Raw genomic sequence first — 12744 nt, 5'->3', positions numbered from 1 at the left:
GTAAGATTCATGGAACTACTGGGACATGTCTGAATAAACATGCATAGACTTGTGTACCTGCCCCATCAAACTCATTAGCACTTGCAGCTCAAAAGGCTTAGTTGTATGACCTCAGTTTAAGTTGTACGCCTGTGCACATGTATTCAAGCAGAGTTATTTCTACCGAAGTCATCTCATGCACATTTGCTGCTGCTGAAAAAGAACTAGACTGCAATTCAAAACGAAGTTGATTTCGGGTTCCAGTTTCAGCAGAAAGCTTCTAAGTGTGTGACATGTGAGACATTAATAGGAATATTGAAGACAGAAAAGAATCCTCCCATCCCATCTCATTTAGGGCTATAGCTCTGGGCTGCAAAAATCCACACAACCATTAGAAGGAAGCAAAGAAATGCCTAATCTCATTTATTATTGTCAAGGCTGGGGGGAGGTTCAAGGAGTCTGCTTGACTTTGGAGTTATACCGTATGCAGAGGCACAACTATTAAAAGGAAGGCAAGGCCAGGAGAAGGTTTAAGTTTAATTTCGATCAAATTCCATTAATTCAAAATAGCTAATGGGATGACTTCCCATTGATGTAATATTTCTTTTCTTTCACCTTAACATTTTCTGTTTGATAGTAGGACGCAGTGGCTACACACAAGACTTTGGATAGGGGGGAGGGGAGAAGGCATTGCTGAGGTCCTGCATTTGATTGATGAACCGTATTCTGCACATTTATAACACATGTATGTTTTAAGATAAATATATTTACTATTGCAATCTTTTAAATACAGTTAGGAAAGTGAAGCCCAGATGAATTTTAATTATATTTCATGTTTCTAACCTCCCCCCAAAAGAGGGGCTCTGGGGATGAATACTGTTGGACTACCCTTGAACACTTTTCTATATTTTACATAGGTACATGCCATCTTATGAGGATTTATTGTACTTCCATTATTATCAAAATACATGTTGTATTCAGGTGGGATGTTCTTTACACCATAGATTAAAAGTTTAAACTAGCTCTTCTAAGGACAGTACTATTTTTTGCCTAAAAGTAATTGCATTTTATTTTTATTATTGATGTTCCAATAATAAAAATAGTTTTACAGATAATTTTACAGCACAGCTATTCCAGGAATCCCTGTATTTTATAAAATGCACAAATAAATGACTCTTAAATCTGTACACAGGTCCATATCCATAAGAAAAGCCAAAGAAAACCATCACTGTTAAAAGTTATCCAAAAAGTAGGGATGTAAACATTTCAGCTGACTTTTTAAAATGAATTCAGATCCATTTTCATTCTAATACTTTGTTTTCCCTCCAAGATATTATGCCTCTGTTCATGACTCTGGGGTTGCGTTAGTCCGCGTCTTTTTTTTTTTAAAAAAAATACAGATCCATTACATACAGCAAGTGTGCATGCAGCGCAAGAGGAAAAAAAAGAGGAAAAAAAAAAGAATAACTTGGGTTCCGAGTCCAAAAGAGAACAGCATAAAGTGTGTCTTCTTGTTGGATACACAAAGGAAGAATGCCCGTTTCGCAGAGATAAAATGTCTGAACCCACAGTAATGTTCTCTCCCTGGGCTGGCAGTCCAGCCCGCCATTCCGAGAGCTCCCTGTTTCGCCGGTCCGGGTTTTCCGCGCGCCCTCGACTTGCCTGGCTTTGCTGCCGGCCTCTCTCTCTCTCTTCTCTGAGCGTCTCGCCCGCCGCCCGCTCCCTCCCTCTCTCTCTCTCTCTCTCTCTCTTCCCCCTTTCCTCCTCCTCCTCCTCCTCCCTCCCTCCCTCCCTCCCCGTGCACTCTCCAGCCCCTCTCTCTCTCTCGCTCGATCCGCCGCTCACTTCTGTCTCAATATGTCTCAAGATGGCGGCCAATGTGGGATCGATGTTTCAATATTGGAAGCGCTTTGATTTACAGCAGCTGCAGGTCAGGCTCGGGGTCCGCTGGCGCGTGGGTCTCCCCCTCTCCATGGGACCCCCTTTCCCTCTTCTTCGCCCTCACCTTCTCTCCCCCCCGGAGGTGCCCTGGGGGGGCTCCCTCTTGTCTTCCCCCTTAAGAAAACCTCCCACCCCCCCCCTCAAGAAAAAGTCTCGGCAGAAGCAGCGCCCCCCCTCCTGCGGGTCCCCCCGCTCCCTCCAAGCCTGGCTGAGACCCGGCGGTGGCGGCCGCCAGCCCTGCCCGCCTCCCCTCGCCTCTTTCCGCTCTCCCTCCCATCGATAACCCGGCGCCGCCGCCGCGATCAGAAATTGATCCTCTTTGTTCAATTCATCGATCCCAACAAGATGGCGCCGCCGCCGCCGAGGTGGCTTGTCCCGGGATGGAGGAGCCGCTTCGCCACCTCCCCCCTCCCGCGCCGAAGCGCCCCTTCCCCAAAACAGCATCACTCCGGGAACCCGGGTTTCCTTTAAGCCTCCCCCCGCCGCCTTAGTTTTATAAATAAGGAGGACAGAGAGTCACCGGGGGGTTAATAATAATAGTAATAACAATAACGGGGAGCGGGTTTGCCCTCTGTTCCTTGTGTCTTGATTATTTGTGCAGCCCCTTCCTCCAAACCCAGACGCATTTAATTCTTCCACAGCACTTTTCTTTAGTCCTCCCCCCCTTTCCGACTAGTCCCTTTTTTAAAAGGGAGGGAAAAGAGTGAAGGGTTATATTAATAACTGGAGAGATTGTTCCCCCCCTTTCCCGATTTCTACTTATTTTTGCACTCCCCCATCTAAAACAGACCCTACTTTAACAACACTTTTATTTATTAACAGCCCCAGAATTAGTATCTTTTAAACAGTCCCATAGTTTGGGAAGGGGGATAGAATTAAGGGATAGAGTTAAGGAAATTTAACTTGAGAAGGAGGGGGCTGTCTTATTTTTCTTTTTTTCCTCCCTCCGTTGGATACCTATCTTCTTTTTCTGTAACAGTCCTCCAGTTTTACAAAGTGAAAGAATATGGAACTAAAATCATCATAATATATATTTTTAAAACAGATGCATGTGGAGCTCTGCTTTTTCTATTTTCTAGGTTGATTTCCCCTTCCAAAGCTGTGTGTTAAATGGGGGGGGGGATGTTCTGGGGTTGCTACCTTTCTCTGACTCTGTCATCCTCAAGAAACCCCTCTTTTTATGCAGAGGAAGGAATATTAAAATAACCTGTAACAGAGGGAGTCTGACCTGTTTCTTTCACTCATTTCAAACCCCCTCCCTACTAGAATGAGTTCCTTTTCTTCTTAATAGGGACTACATTTTATGAGATGGGAGAAGAAGCGCTAAAAGAAAACGCTGTAGATGTGTTTTTATGTGCAGCTCTTGTAATGTTTCTTTCTGCTCTGGCCCCTCCAAAAACATTTTTGCTTCTGTACTTAACCCCCCCCCCAAACACACGCACACCAAATGCATTAAATTGAACCTCTTGGGAAACTTTTCAAGGAGTTTATATACTGACCAGGGAAGGGGGGAAAAGCTTTCCTGCCCCCCCAGTATCAAAAGCTGCCTTATGAGGCCCACAGGGGAACCCCCAGTTTTTCTCCCTCCTCTATCATTGAAACACTATCGTCAGTTTTTTTTTCACCCTCTCCCCTTTCCAAATATGCCTTTTCTCCCCTGATGGTAAACTAATGTGAATAGCTGGAAAAAATGTGAGCTGCCTTAATACTGGATTTAGCTTCTTTAAGATTCTGGCATTATTTTATGGGGAGGGGTCCCTTCAGAGTGACTTTTGAACTCTCCCTTCTTTGCTGGGTTATTTAATGAATGGCAAGATATTGCATTTCTCCCCACTCAGCCAAATCTTTTTTGGGGGGGGGTGTTGAGGAAGAAGATTTGAAATATTGCCTTTCTTTTTGAAGAGACCTTACTATATAATGCATTTTTAAGGTCTAGAGTTTTTTTTCCTTTAGGGTAAGCTTTGGCTAGTACTAATTGATAATGAGTGTATTTAGGTAAGTCCTACCCTTGCAGTTCTCTATTCACCCCCCCCCTCCTATTTTTATCAGAAAAGGCATTTCAGTCTCTTTGTGAAATAATATCAATTTTCTCTAATTTCCCCCCCCCACTCCATTATTTGGGGAGGAAGCGTTTCTTCCCACTTCTTCCTTTTCCAATTTCCCCAGAAGAGTTAAAAGGGGGAGGGGTCGAATTAGTTGATTCTTCTTTCATAGTGTGGGAAGGAAGAGAGAATGTGCAAGGTCAGGGGAGGACTTGTCTAATCCTGTTGTATGTTATGGGGTCCACTGTTCGCCTTTGATGTTGTGTGCGAGAGAGAACGAAGCGGGAGACTGAGATCGTGTAATGGGGGAGGACAAGGCAAGTCTTACATGGCTGTTTTCCTCCCATGAAAACCCCCAATTCTTTTGGTAGATTGGAAGAGGAGTAAAGAAATAAATCTTACTGTTCTGTGTTTGCTCTTAGTAAATGTCATGCTTAAGATTGCAGCTTCAGGTTAATCTGAGAGATGGTCTTCTGTTCTGCTTACATGTGATGCTGGGTGTTTGGGTAATAGGCAAAAGGAGAACTTTTTGCTGGTTTTCTTCACCATCCTTTAAAGGAAGTGTGGAGGTGGGGGGGGATCTCTTTTGAAAGGACCTCTTTCCTGCACCCGCATGTGCTTTTCCCTAAAAAATGGGATGGCTCCCTGGGTTCCAGTCAATAAATCTTAAGGCTAGAACTGATCCTCCCCAACCCTGTTTGTCTTCTGTATCATCTGCACTTTTGTGGAAAGGGTATTCTCTCATTTAGGAAAACTCCTCATTTCAAAGTTTTAATTGAATCATTGGAAGTGGTTTTGAGAATGGAGGGAGGCTACTCAATAGCAGGACCTGTTTCTTTTTTCACTTATGTCGTTTTCCCCTTAAATTGAGATATATGCGTGTAGGTCTCTTCTCTGGAATTGTGTGCTTATGTTCACCTGTTTAGCTTTACAGATTGTCCTTTCTGCATTTTAAGAGGCTGGGTTGCAGCTTGGAGAAGAAGGTTCTGTGCCATCTTCTCAGTCAACATGTTCACTAACCTCCCTCCTCTTCCTTTCACACATTTTACAGTTGTTTCATGCGCCTGCATTTTTGCAAATTGGGGGGCTAGAGAAGTCCTACATGAGGTGTAATGTTGACATCAGTGATCCTGGAGTGATGTGTTATACTTTTTTTGTGTTCCGAAGGATCATCTTGACTTCATGGGAATAATTTGGAAATAATAATTTGGAAATCATTTGGATACAAAGTTCTAATTAATAACTGCCTCTAATGAGAGCTTCCAGAAACTTCAAGGATGTTATTTCTTTAATGGAAGGGGGGGGGAGAGCTATGGAACTGCAAGCCCCCTAGGACCTTGTAGGAACACCCACCCCCCTTTTTCTGGATCAGCTGTCTTAGTGTACAGTATTTAGATGGTGGGAGGGGAGGGAGATCCCTCTTTGTTGCTTTTTTTCCTCATGGCTGGTGGGGTGGGGGTTGTCATTGTTTATCTTACTTCCTTATCTCATGGTTCTCATTATTGGCAGGGACAAGGCCTCTGCCTGAGAGAGGTCTCTGCCGGAACAATTTCTATATCAAGTATTTTGACACATGCTTCTCTCTATTTTTAATGTAAGTTTTATGTTTAGAAGTCATATTTAAAGAAGTTTGTGGAGGGGAGCAAGTGGACAAGATAAAGATTGCCTTGATGTGATTGCAGACCTACTACTTAATAATATTGCTCAGGGGTGTGTGCACATGTGTGTAAATATGAACAAATAGGAAGAACACAAAAGACCAGTAGGAGCGTTCCTTGTTCATCAGTGTTTTTGTGGCATAGATTGGTTGATCTGGGGCAGGAAACTGTCCAGTCTCTATAAATGCCTGACATGTAAATGAATTTGGCTGGAGAACTGTTCGTTCCCCTCCCTCCCTTTCCTTTCTCCCCTGCTGAGTAGTCTGTTCAGCCAATGCCCCTGTTGGTGTGAGGATAGTTCAGCATAGAAAGAGCTGGAAGTTGTGCATACATAGATGTTTGGCACAGCTGAAGAGGAAGTAAAGGTGAGGGCTCTGTGTGTGCTTGCGTTAGAGACTGGTGGCTAAACTGGGGTGTGTATTCTTCTCGTGTCCTGAGATTAAAAGTGATAGTAAGACACCCTGGTATTGGATTGTGTGTGTGCACACGTTTGTGTATGCCCAAGTTGTGGAGTGGAATGATGTTTGTACTATCCCAACTTTTTTTGTCAATTGGGAGTTTAACTGTTGGAAACCTGGCTCATGAATTTAAAATGCCCCGTTCAACTGTGTTCAACTGTTTTCTTGTCCTCATGAGGGTAGGGGCTGCTGGTCTTTGCCTTGGAAAAAGATTAAAAGATAAGGCAAATTATTTATTTGCTCTGTTTTTTAAAAAAGATCTTTAGATTAAGGTAGGCTTGTTTGAACTTTCTGTACTTGAAAGAGTTCTTAAAAGTGGCTAAAATACCTACAGGAATTCAGGAAATGAGACCCAGATGTGGAATTGTATGGATTAGATTAAGATGTAGTTAAACATGATCTGACAACTCTAATTGTAGCTGACTTCACTTTTGCCTATGTATTGTAATTGCTTTGAATGGAAAAATTTGCACATCCCATGAGAATAATCCCAAAACGTTTTAGTTGCTACTGCATGGGTACTTCTATAAATACTGTGTTTGTGAAAATAAAGCTATATTGATTAAAACCGAACATTTCAAAGTGTAAACATATGTAAATTTAATAGCAAAGAATGCAGCCAAATGGCAGTTTGATAATCTTTTTTGTTACTGCTTTGTAAAAATAGTTCAGTTTAATTCCTGTGCCTACTATAAAACTTGATTTGGCACATTTGTATAAACTTCAATCTTGTTTTTGTCAAACTAAATGTGACCCTCTTCTCAGTAGTGCTAGATTTCTTGTTGAAACCTTCTGGCAATATTGGCGGAGAGTTCTATTTGATTAATAATTTTTTTTACACAAAATTTCTTTATGCTGTGTATAGCCAGGCTTTGTGTTAATTGGCTGTCTTGCTAGGAAGATAATGATACTGCAATAGTTCATCTATCATAGAGATGCAGTATATAGTGTAATACAGATATAATTGCCACTCTCTTCCCAAAGCAAGATATACTCAGAAATCTTCATGAACTTGTACATGCTGTTGTCTGTGATGAATACTAAAAGAGTTGTGGCTGACAAGCTACTCCGCAGTACTCATCTTGTTGTGTATTTTAAGGAAGAGTAGCTACCATTGCCCTCTTCTGTACAGTGCCACACATTTTTGTTGAGAAGCGGAAAAGAATGTCAGTGATGCCAAACACTTCACTCTACATTAGCTGTTCTTTGGCTTTGTAGTTTTTTCTCTCTCTCTCCCTCTCTCCTTGGCTATTAAGAATGTGTCTGATAAAGACTCTCACCTTGCTGGGGTGTTTGGAAAGAAGGCAGTATCTGAAGAGTTAGAACCAGCAATGACTAACACGTGTGCAGGTCTTAGAATGTATACTTTATTTAAAAAGTTGACTATATAACAGAATTGCATTTGTAGCCCCTACTCTAGGATAGTCTCACTAAAGTGAAAACCTGTCAGTTTGAGTAGTCCTGTCCTTTGAATTTATGTCAGATTTCCTTTTATAGGCTGAAAGAACCAATAGGGAAGAAAGTATTTGGTGCTAACTGGTTATTGGGAAATCTGATTCCGATCTCAGTTATTTTATGCAATGGAATTCTTGTGTAAGTGCGCTGGGTATAAAGTGAAAAGGATCTCTACCAATCTATCAGACCCTTCTTTTTTCTGCCCCATTTGTGGAAGGTTACATAGTTTATAAATACTTGACTACTATTTGTGCTTTGTCAGGTAGAAATTTTCCAGAGGCTTCATTGGTTGCTTGAAGATAGATCTAAGACCATATCTGTTCCACACTGCTGCTTCATTCCCTCCCCCCCCCCCAGAACCTATAAGGCGGTCAAAAGAAACTTTTCTGCTGCTGGGAGATAAGAAACTAAGAAAGGTAGGCAGGCTGCCTGCTGGTAACTGCCCCTTTAGATACCTGACAGTGAAAGGCAGATTTCTGGCTCCAGCCTCTTCTACATCATAATATACAGCTCCAGGCTCCACAGTCTTACACTTGAGATCATATCAGCATGAATCTTTAAAAAGCCAAGAACATAGTGTGGGGTTGACACATCCTTCTTTGCTCTCTGCTTTATGAACTCACTGTTATGGGAGAGTCTTGATGGCTGGGGCTGTTAACTGCAGAGGCTTACTCATGAGGCAGCTAGCCAAAATTGTGCTTCACAAATACTTTAGGTTACTATCAAATGCTGCCTCTCTGAGACTGGGAGCCTATGCTGGGTTGCTTCATTGATACTTTTGGTTCTATCACTTCTTGGATCATTTTTGCTTGGTTCATATAAGTCACGATTCTGGAAACCAATTAGAGCCCACCAGCTCAGTTTTTTATATGCTTTCCTAGTTCTCTTCTTCGAACAGCAAATGGGGCTCTAAAGTACCAACAAAGTTTACTACTACTACTACTACTACTACTACTACTACTACTACTACTACTACTACTAATAATAATAATAATAATAATAAAGTTGGAAGGGACCTTGGAGGTCATCAAGTCCAACCCCCTGCTCAGGCAGGTAATCCTATACCATTTTGGACAAATGGCTGTCCAGTTTCTGTTTAATGTTAGATGATCAGTCCTGTATCATATGTTGATAGGTGCAGGTAAGTTTCAGAGTTATTTCATGGATGACCCACTAGTGCAGATTTTCTATTGGCCTCCAGTTTTATCTAAGACCTGTTTTGACACCCCCCCCCCATTTGGCCTTCTATTCCCTGTATTACAGAAGGGTCTTCTGGATATGGATAGTTTGCACTTGGCACTACCATGTTTTGCCTCAGAAACTAAATGGCTAATTTGAAGTTGAATTAAACCCAGGTTTAACTTGAGTGTTCCACATCTGATGAGGCTGCCTTTGCCTTTTTCCAGAGATTATCCAAGTATACTGTATAAACATATGTATTTCTGGGAGTTTATTCTTTGCCAGTGTGACTCTGAGTTCACATATTCTCTAAACCTGATATGGAATATGGCTTGCTTGGCTTTTGACCCATCCAGTTGTTTTTTATTAAGTAAACCTTGGTTAAACAAAATATGGCTTACTATGATGTGCAGATCAGATCAGGGACTTGACCAAGGCCTGTTCAATAACCTTCATGGATCACTGAGAATTTATAACTTGGGTGCCATGTGTCTAAATTAATTACGTTTCAGTGCAGTTTGTTTTCTACCCAAAACATAATAATAACCTACTTCAGAATACTAGTAAAACTTACCCCTTTACTCCAGATTGTCCATTAAATTAGAGAGCATATACACTGTGATGACATCATTGTGCAAATGATAATATTTACTTCATTTGCACCTGTTTATGTCATTTATTTTAATTTACAAATGACAATCACATTATTTTGCTGATGATGTAAATGCCATAGGAATTTCATCTGTTGCATTGAAATCTGCTAAATTGAGGCTTCACTACAATATGTTCCATGGTTTGAGAGGAAGAGAAGAGAAAATAGGTCAAGGCTGAGTTACATATTAAAATGTCTCTCCATTACATTTAAGTTATTGGGGGAAAATAAGTGAAAATATGGTCCCTTGTTTTACAAATCAATATTTTTCTAGATAGAATATGAGGCTCCCCTGCTTATGGAAACCAGATATGAATCCTGCACCATGGACAGGCCTGTTATAGGGCAATTATAGTTTCTAAATTGGGCATTGAACACTGCTGATGCAGTAACTAGTTGCCAAATCATATTTAATAATGGCTGAAAGGGTAGTCATTGGATTAATAATAAATTTTGTAGTGCAGACAAAACCCTGGAGACACTCAAATGCTATCATGATGAGCTTGGCTTTTAATACCTAAGTGAAGAGTTAAAGTGTTGGGCTGTGCACCAAAGAACATGAACTGATCCTGGTGTTACTACACTCACGGCTAGATTACACTGCATATTTATTACATCAGGAATGTGAGAATTATTGTCGGGAACTATTTTTGTCTGGTAGTTTATTCTATGTAAGAATTTGAATAACGCATTAGAAATAATCCTTTTTGTGGTTCTGCACAACATGGCAACTTTACATAGCAGCACAATAATGGTTTGCATTGGTCTGAAAACTGGCATGGAAGGACTGTGAGATACTCATGTCTGTTCTGATCTACCATCTTGCTTACGAGTGAATCAGTGTAGAAGTCAATCCATTTTTTTATTTTTGCTCCATGAAAATAGCAGTCTGCTTTTGAAAGCTTTGTCTAGGGTTCCTTGCCATTATTCTTTTCACTTGCTGCCAATCTATCTGAAGCATCAAGTATTAGTTATGCCGGCATGGCAAATCTGCATTTGTTTTCCATTTGTGAGATCTTATGAGTTCATTTGAATAAGAAAGCTTCCTCTCATATTAAGTCAGGCAATGTGTCACTCTAGCCCAGTAAAACGGCTCTTTGGTGTATTAAAATATTTTCTTCTTTTACCTGTGATGGTCTCACATGACCAAACTTTGGGCACTTGGCAACCGGGCCACATTTATGGACATTTGCTGTGTCCCATGGACATGTGTCTGCATTTTATGACATTTTTGCCTAAGCCCAGCACAACAACTGCTGCAAAAAGCCATAAAATTGGGTCAGTCAGTGACCACTTTCATTTTAGAGTAATCATGGTTTATGATTGTGATGGCAGACTGTCTTATAGTCGTAAATCAAGGATTACCTGTATATATTTATACTTGCAAATATCTACTTGTGGGATCTGAATCAGACTTCATGGAATGTAATTAATGGGTAGGATTGGGAGGAAAGGTCTCAGAATCCCCAAATACTGGTTATCTTGTCTTGATAAAGTAGGATAGTCCATATCTGGAAGCAAATAATGCTTTGATTTTTCTTCTGGATTTTTTATAGATGTTTTTGACAAGGACTGGAATAATAATGATTAGCATTTATATAATGCTTTCTCCAAATGTTTCAAGTGCCATTTTGATAATCCTTCTGTTAGCCCAGTGCTATTTCCTCTGTAATGTAGAGACAAGGGAAAGAGGATCAGAATATATTAATAATGATGACCAATTATAGTGAGTTCTTGTCCTTTTGTAAAGGACTTCCAAATCTTTCCCTCCCTTCTTCCCTCTTGGGAGACAGTTCCAGATTCCTGTGCAAGCTAAAATTGTTAAAATTTTCTATTCTAGATAGTTATTATTGTCATCTTACTAAGGGTAGCTTTGCACATTTAGACTGATCAAGAAATTCCAATAGGTTTTTCTCACAGTGAATGGAGAGCACTGAAAAAATATTTATAAACTGATTAGTAAACTTGAGTGGCTTTTTTTTTTTACCAGAAATGTGTGCTTGAATGGTTGGTGCAGTATGTGTAGGATATATGTATATTTGGTCTGGTATAACAAATACATAGTTGCTGACACCACACTTGAAGGTTTTGTTGTTGTTTCTTTGCAGTACTTGTGTTAGACATTTAGTTGTTTACTTGTTTCACTTTTGTTTAATATAAAATTAATATCCTTACTGATGTACTTTTATTAAAAAGCTTAATAAGAGTTCTTAATGACAATGACTGTGGAATGGAGACATCTGGTGGCATTTAAGAATGTTGCCCCTTATTCACACGTTACAGCAATAACCACTCTGGTGTAATAATATAGGACTCTTATCTACTGTGTTCACAATGTAAAATGGGTGGTTAAGTGAACAAGACTGCTTCTAGTAAAGACTGCCTTTGGGGGGAAACAGATTCATAGCTCATTCAGAGAGATGTAAAAAAAATGGAGGCCATATGGAAAATAAGAAATATTGCCAAATCTAAAAAATATGTTTGAAGCTGACAAGAAAACAAAGAAGCAAGCCGACAATTTTACCTATGTAATAACAAAACATAGTGACATGCAAAATAAATACTAGGTATGAAAGAATGTCATCTTATTTGTTCAATTTATGTTGTTCGAGTATTGTTTTATGCTGATCATGAGAACAATGAGAATACACTGAATAATGAGACTATGGTTGAGATAAATAATAAAATATAACTGGTCCAATGGTCCATTTGTCAATTGCATAAGAATACCAAGATAATTGTAATTAGCTCAGGTAGTGACATAATATTTGCATCCTCATAACTATAGTTTCTAGGCTTCCTTGGGAGAAAGGCCTGTTCTAAGGCTTTGTTTAGGTTTTCAGAAAGTCAGCTGTAGGCGGCAAGTTTGGGTCAGTATTATGTGCAAATGTGTCCAAAGTGTACAGTGTCAGGTTTTGCCTGATTTCCAACATAATAAGGAATTGTTGCAAAATCAACTACCAGTTCACACATTAAACATTCATGTGTCAAGTTTGTATTCCAGAAAAAGAAATTGTGAATAAGCTCAGAATGACACAAGAATAAATGTTAAGTTTCAGTTCAGTTTCATAGGCAACTTTTGACAAATAGTTGTGTTTCTACATATTTTAAAAATTCTTTTAAAAAGATTCTTATGTGTCTTCTCAAGCTTTTTAAAGATTACTTATTGTGGTGAACAGACTATAGGAATAGATGAACACATGCACTTCCCCACTATTCTGCATTTACTTATTACAAGTAAATATGGGCTAAAGTGTTTTGAAAATAGCAGATTATTCCAAATGTGTTAATAACAAGGCATGGTAGAATAATCCTGGATTACTATGGTTTTCTATGACTTAAGACAATTTCAGATTACTTTCTGGTACTTGTTTTTGAAA

The 12744-nt window shown here is 39.9% G+C and overlaps 1 protein-coding gene across 6 annotated transcripts in view; it reads left to right on the top strand.

The window, feature by feature from the left end:
- The first annotated feature begins 1755 nt into the window (after positions 1–1755).
- CUX1 (cut like homeobox 1) overlaps positions 1756–12744 on the top strand; it is a 372829-nt gene continuing 361840 nt past the window's right edge. For 4 of the 6 annotated variants that reach the window (XM_039333967.1, XM_039333965.1, XM_039333964.1 and 1 more), the window contains exon 1: positions 1756–1909. In XM_039333967.1, the coding sequence (XP_039189901.1) occupies positions 1847–1909 (63 nt within the window). In that variant the 5' untranslated portion in view covers positions 1756–1846. Of the gene's footprint in view, positions 1910–4153; positions 4280–12744 lie in introns of those variants that run through there. The other 2 variants (XM_039333966.1, XM_039333963.1) reach the window with 2 other exon arrangements.

Source organism: Crotalus tigris, unplaced genomic scaffold, assembly GCF_016545835.1.
Source record: "Crotalus tigris isolate CLP2741 ecotype Arizona unplaced genomic scaffold, ASM1654583v1 scf7180000024514.4999324561:1519799, whole genome shotgun sequence".
NCBI lineage: Eukaryota > Metazoa > Chordata > Lepidosauria > Squamata > Viperidae > Crotalus > Crotalus tigris.
The sequence above is the reverse complement of the archived record's forward strand: the minus strand, read 5'-3'. Positions and strand labels throughout refer to the sequence as shown.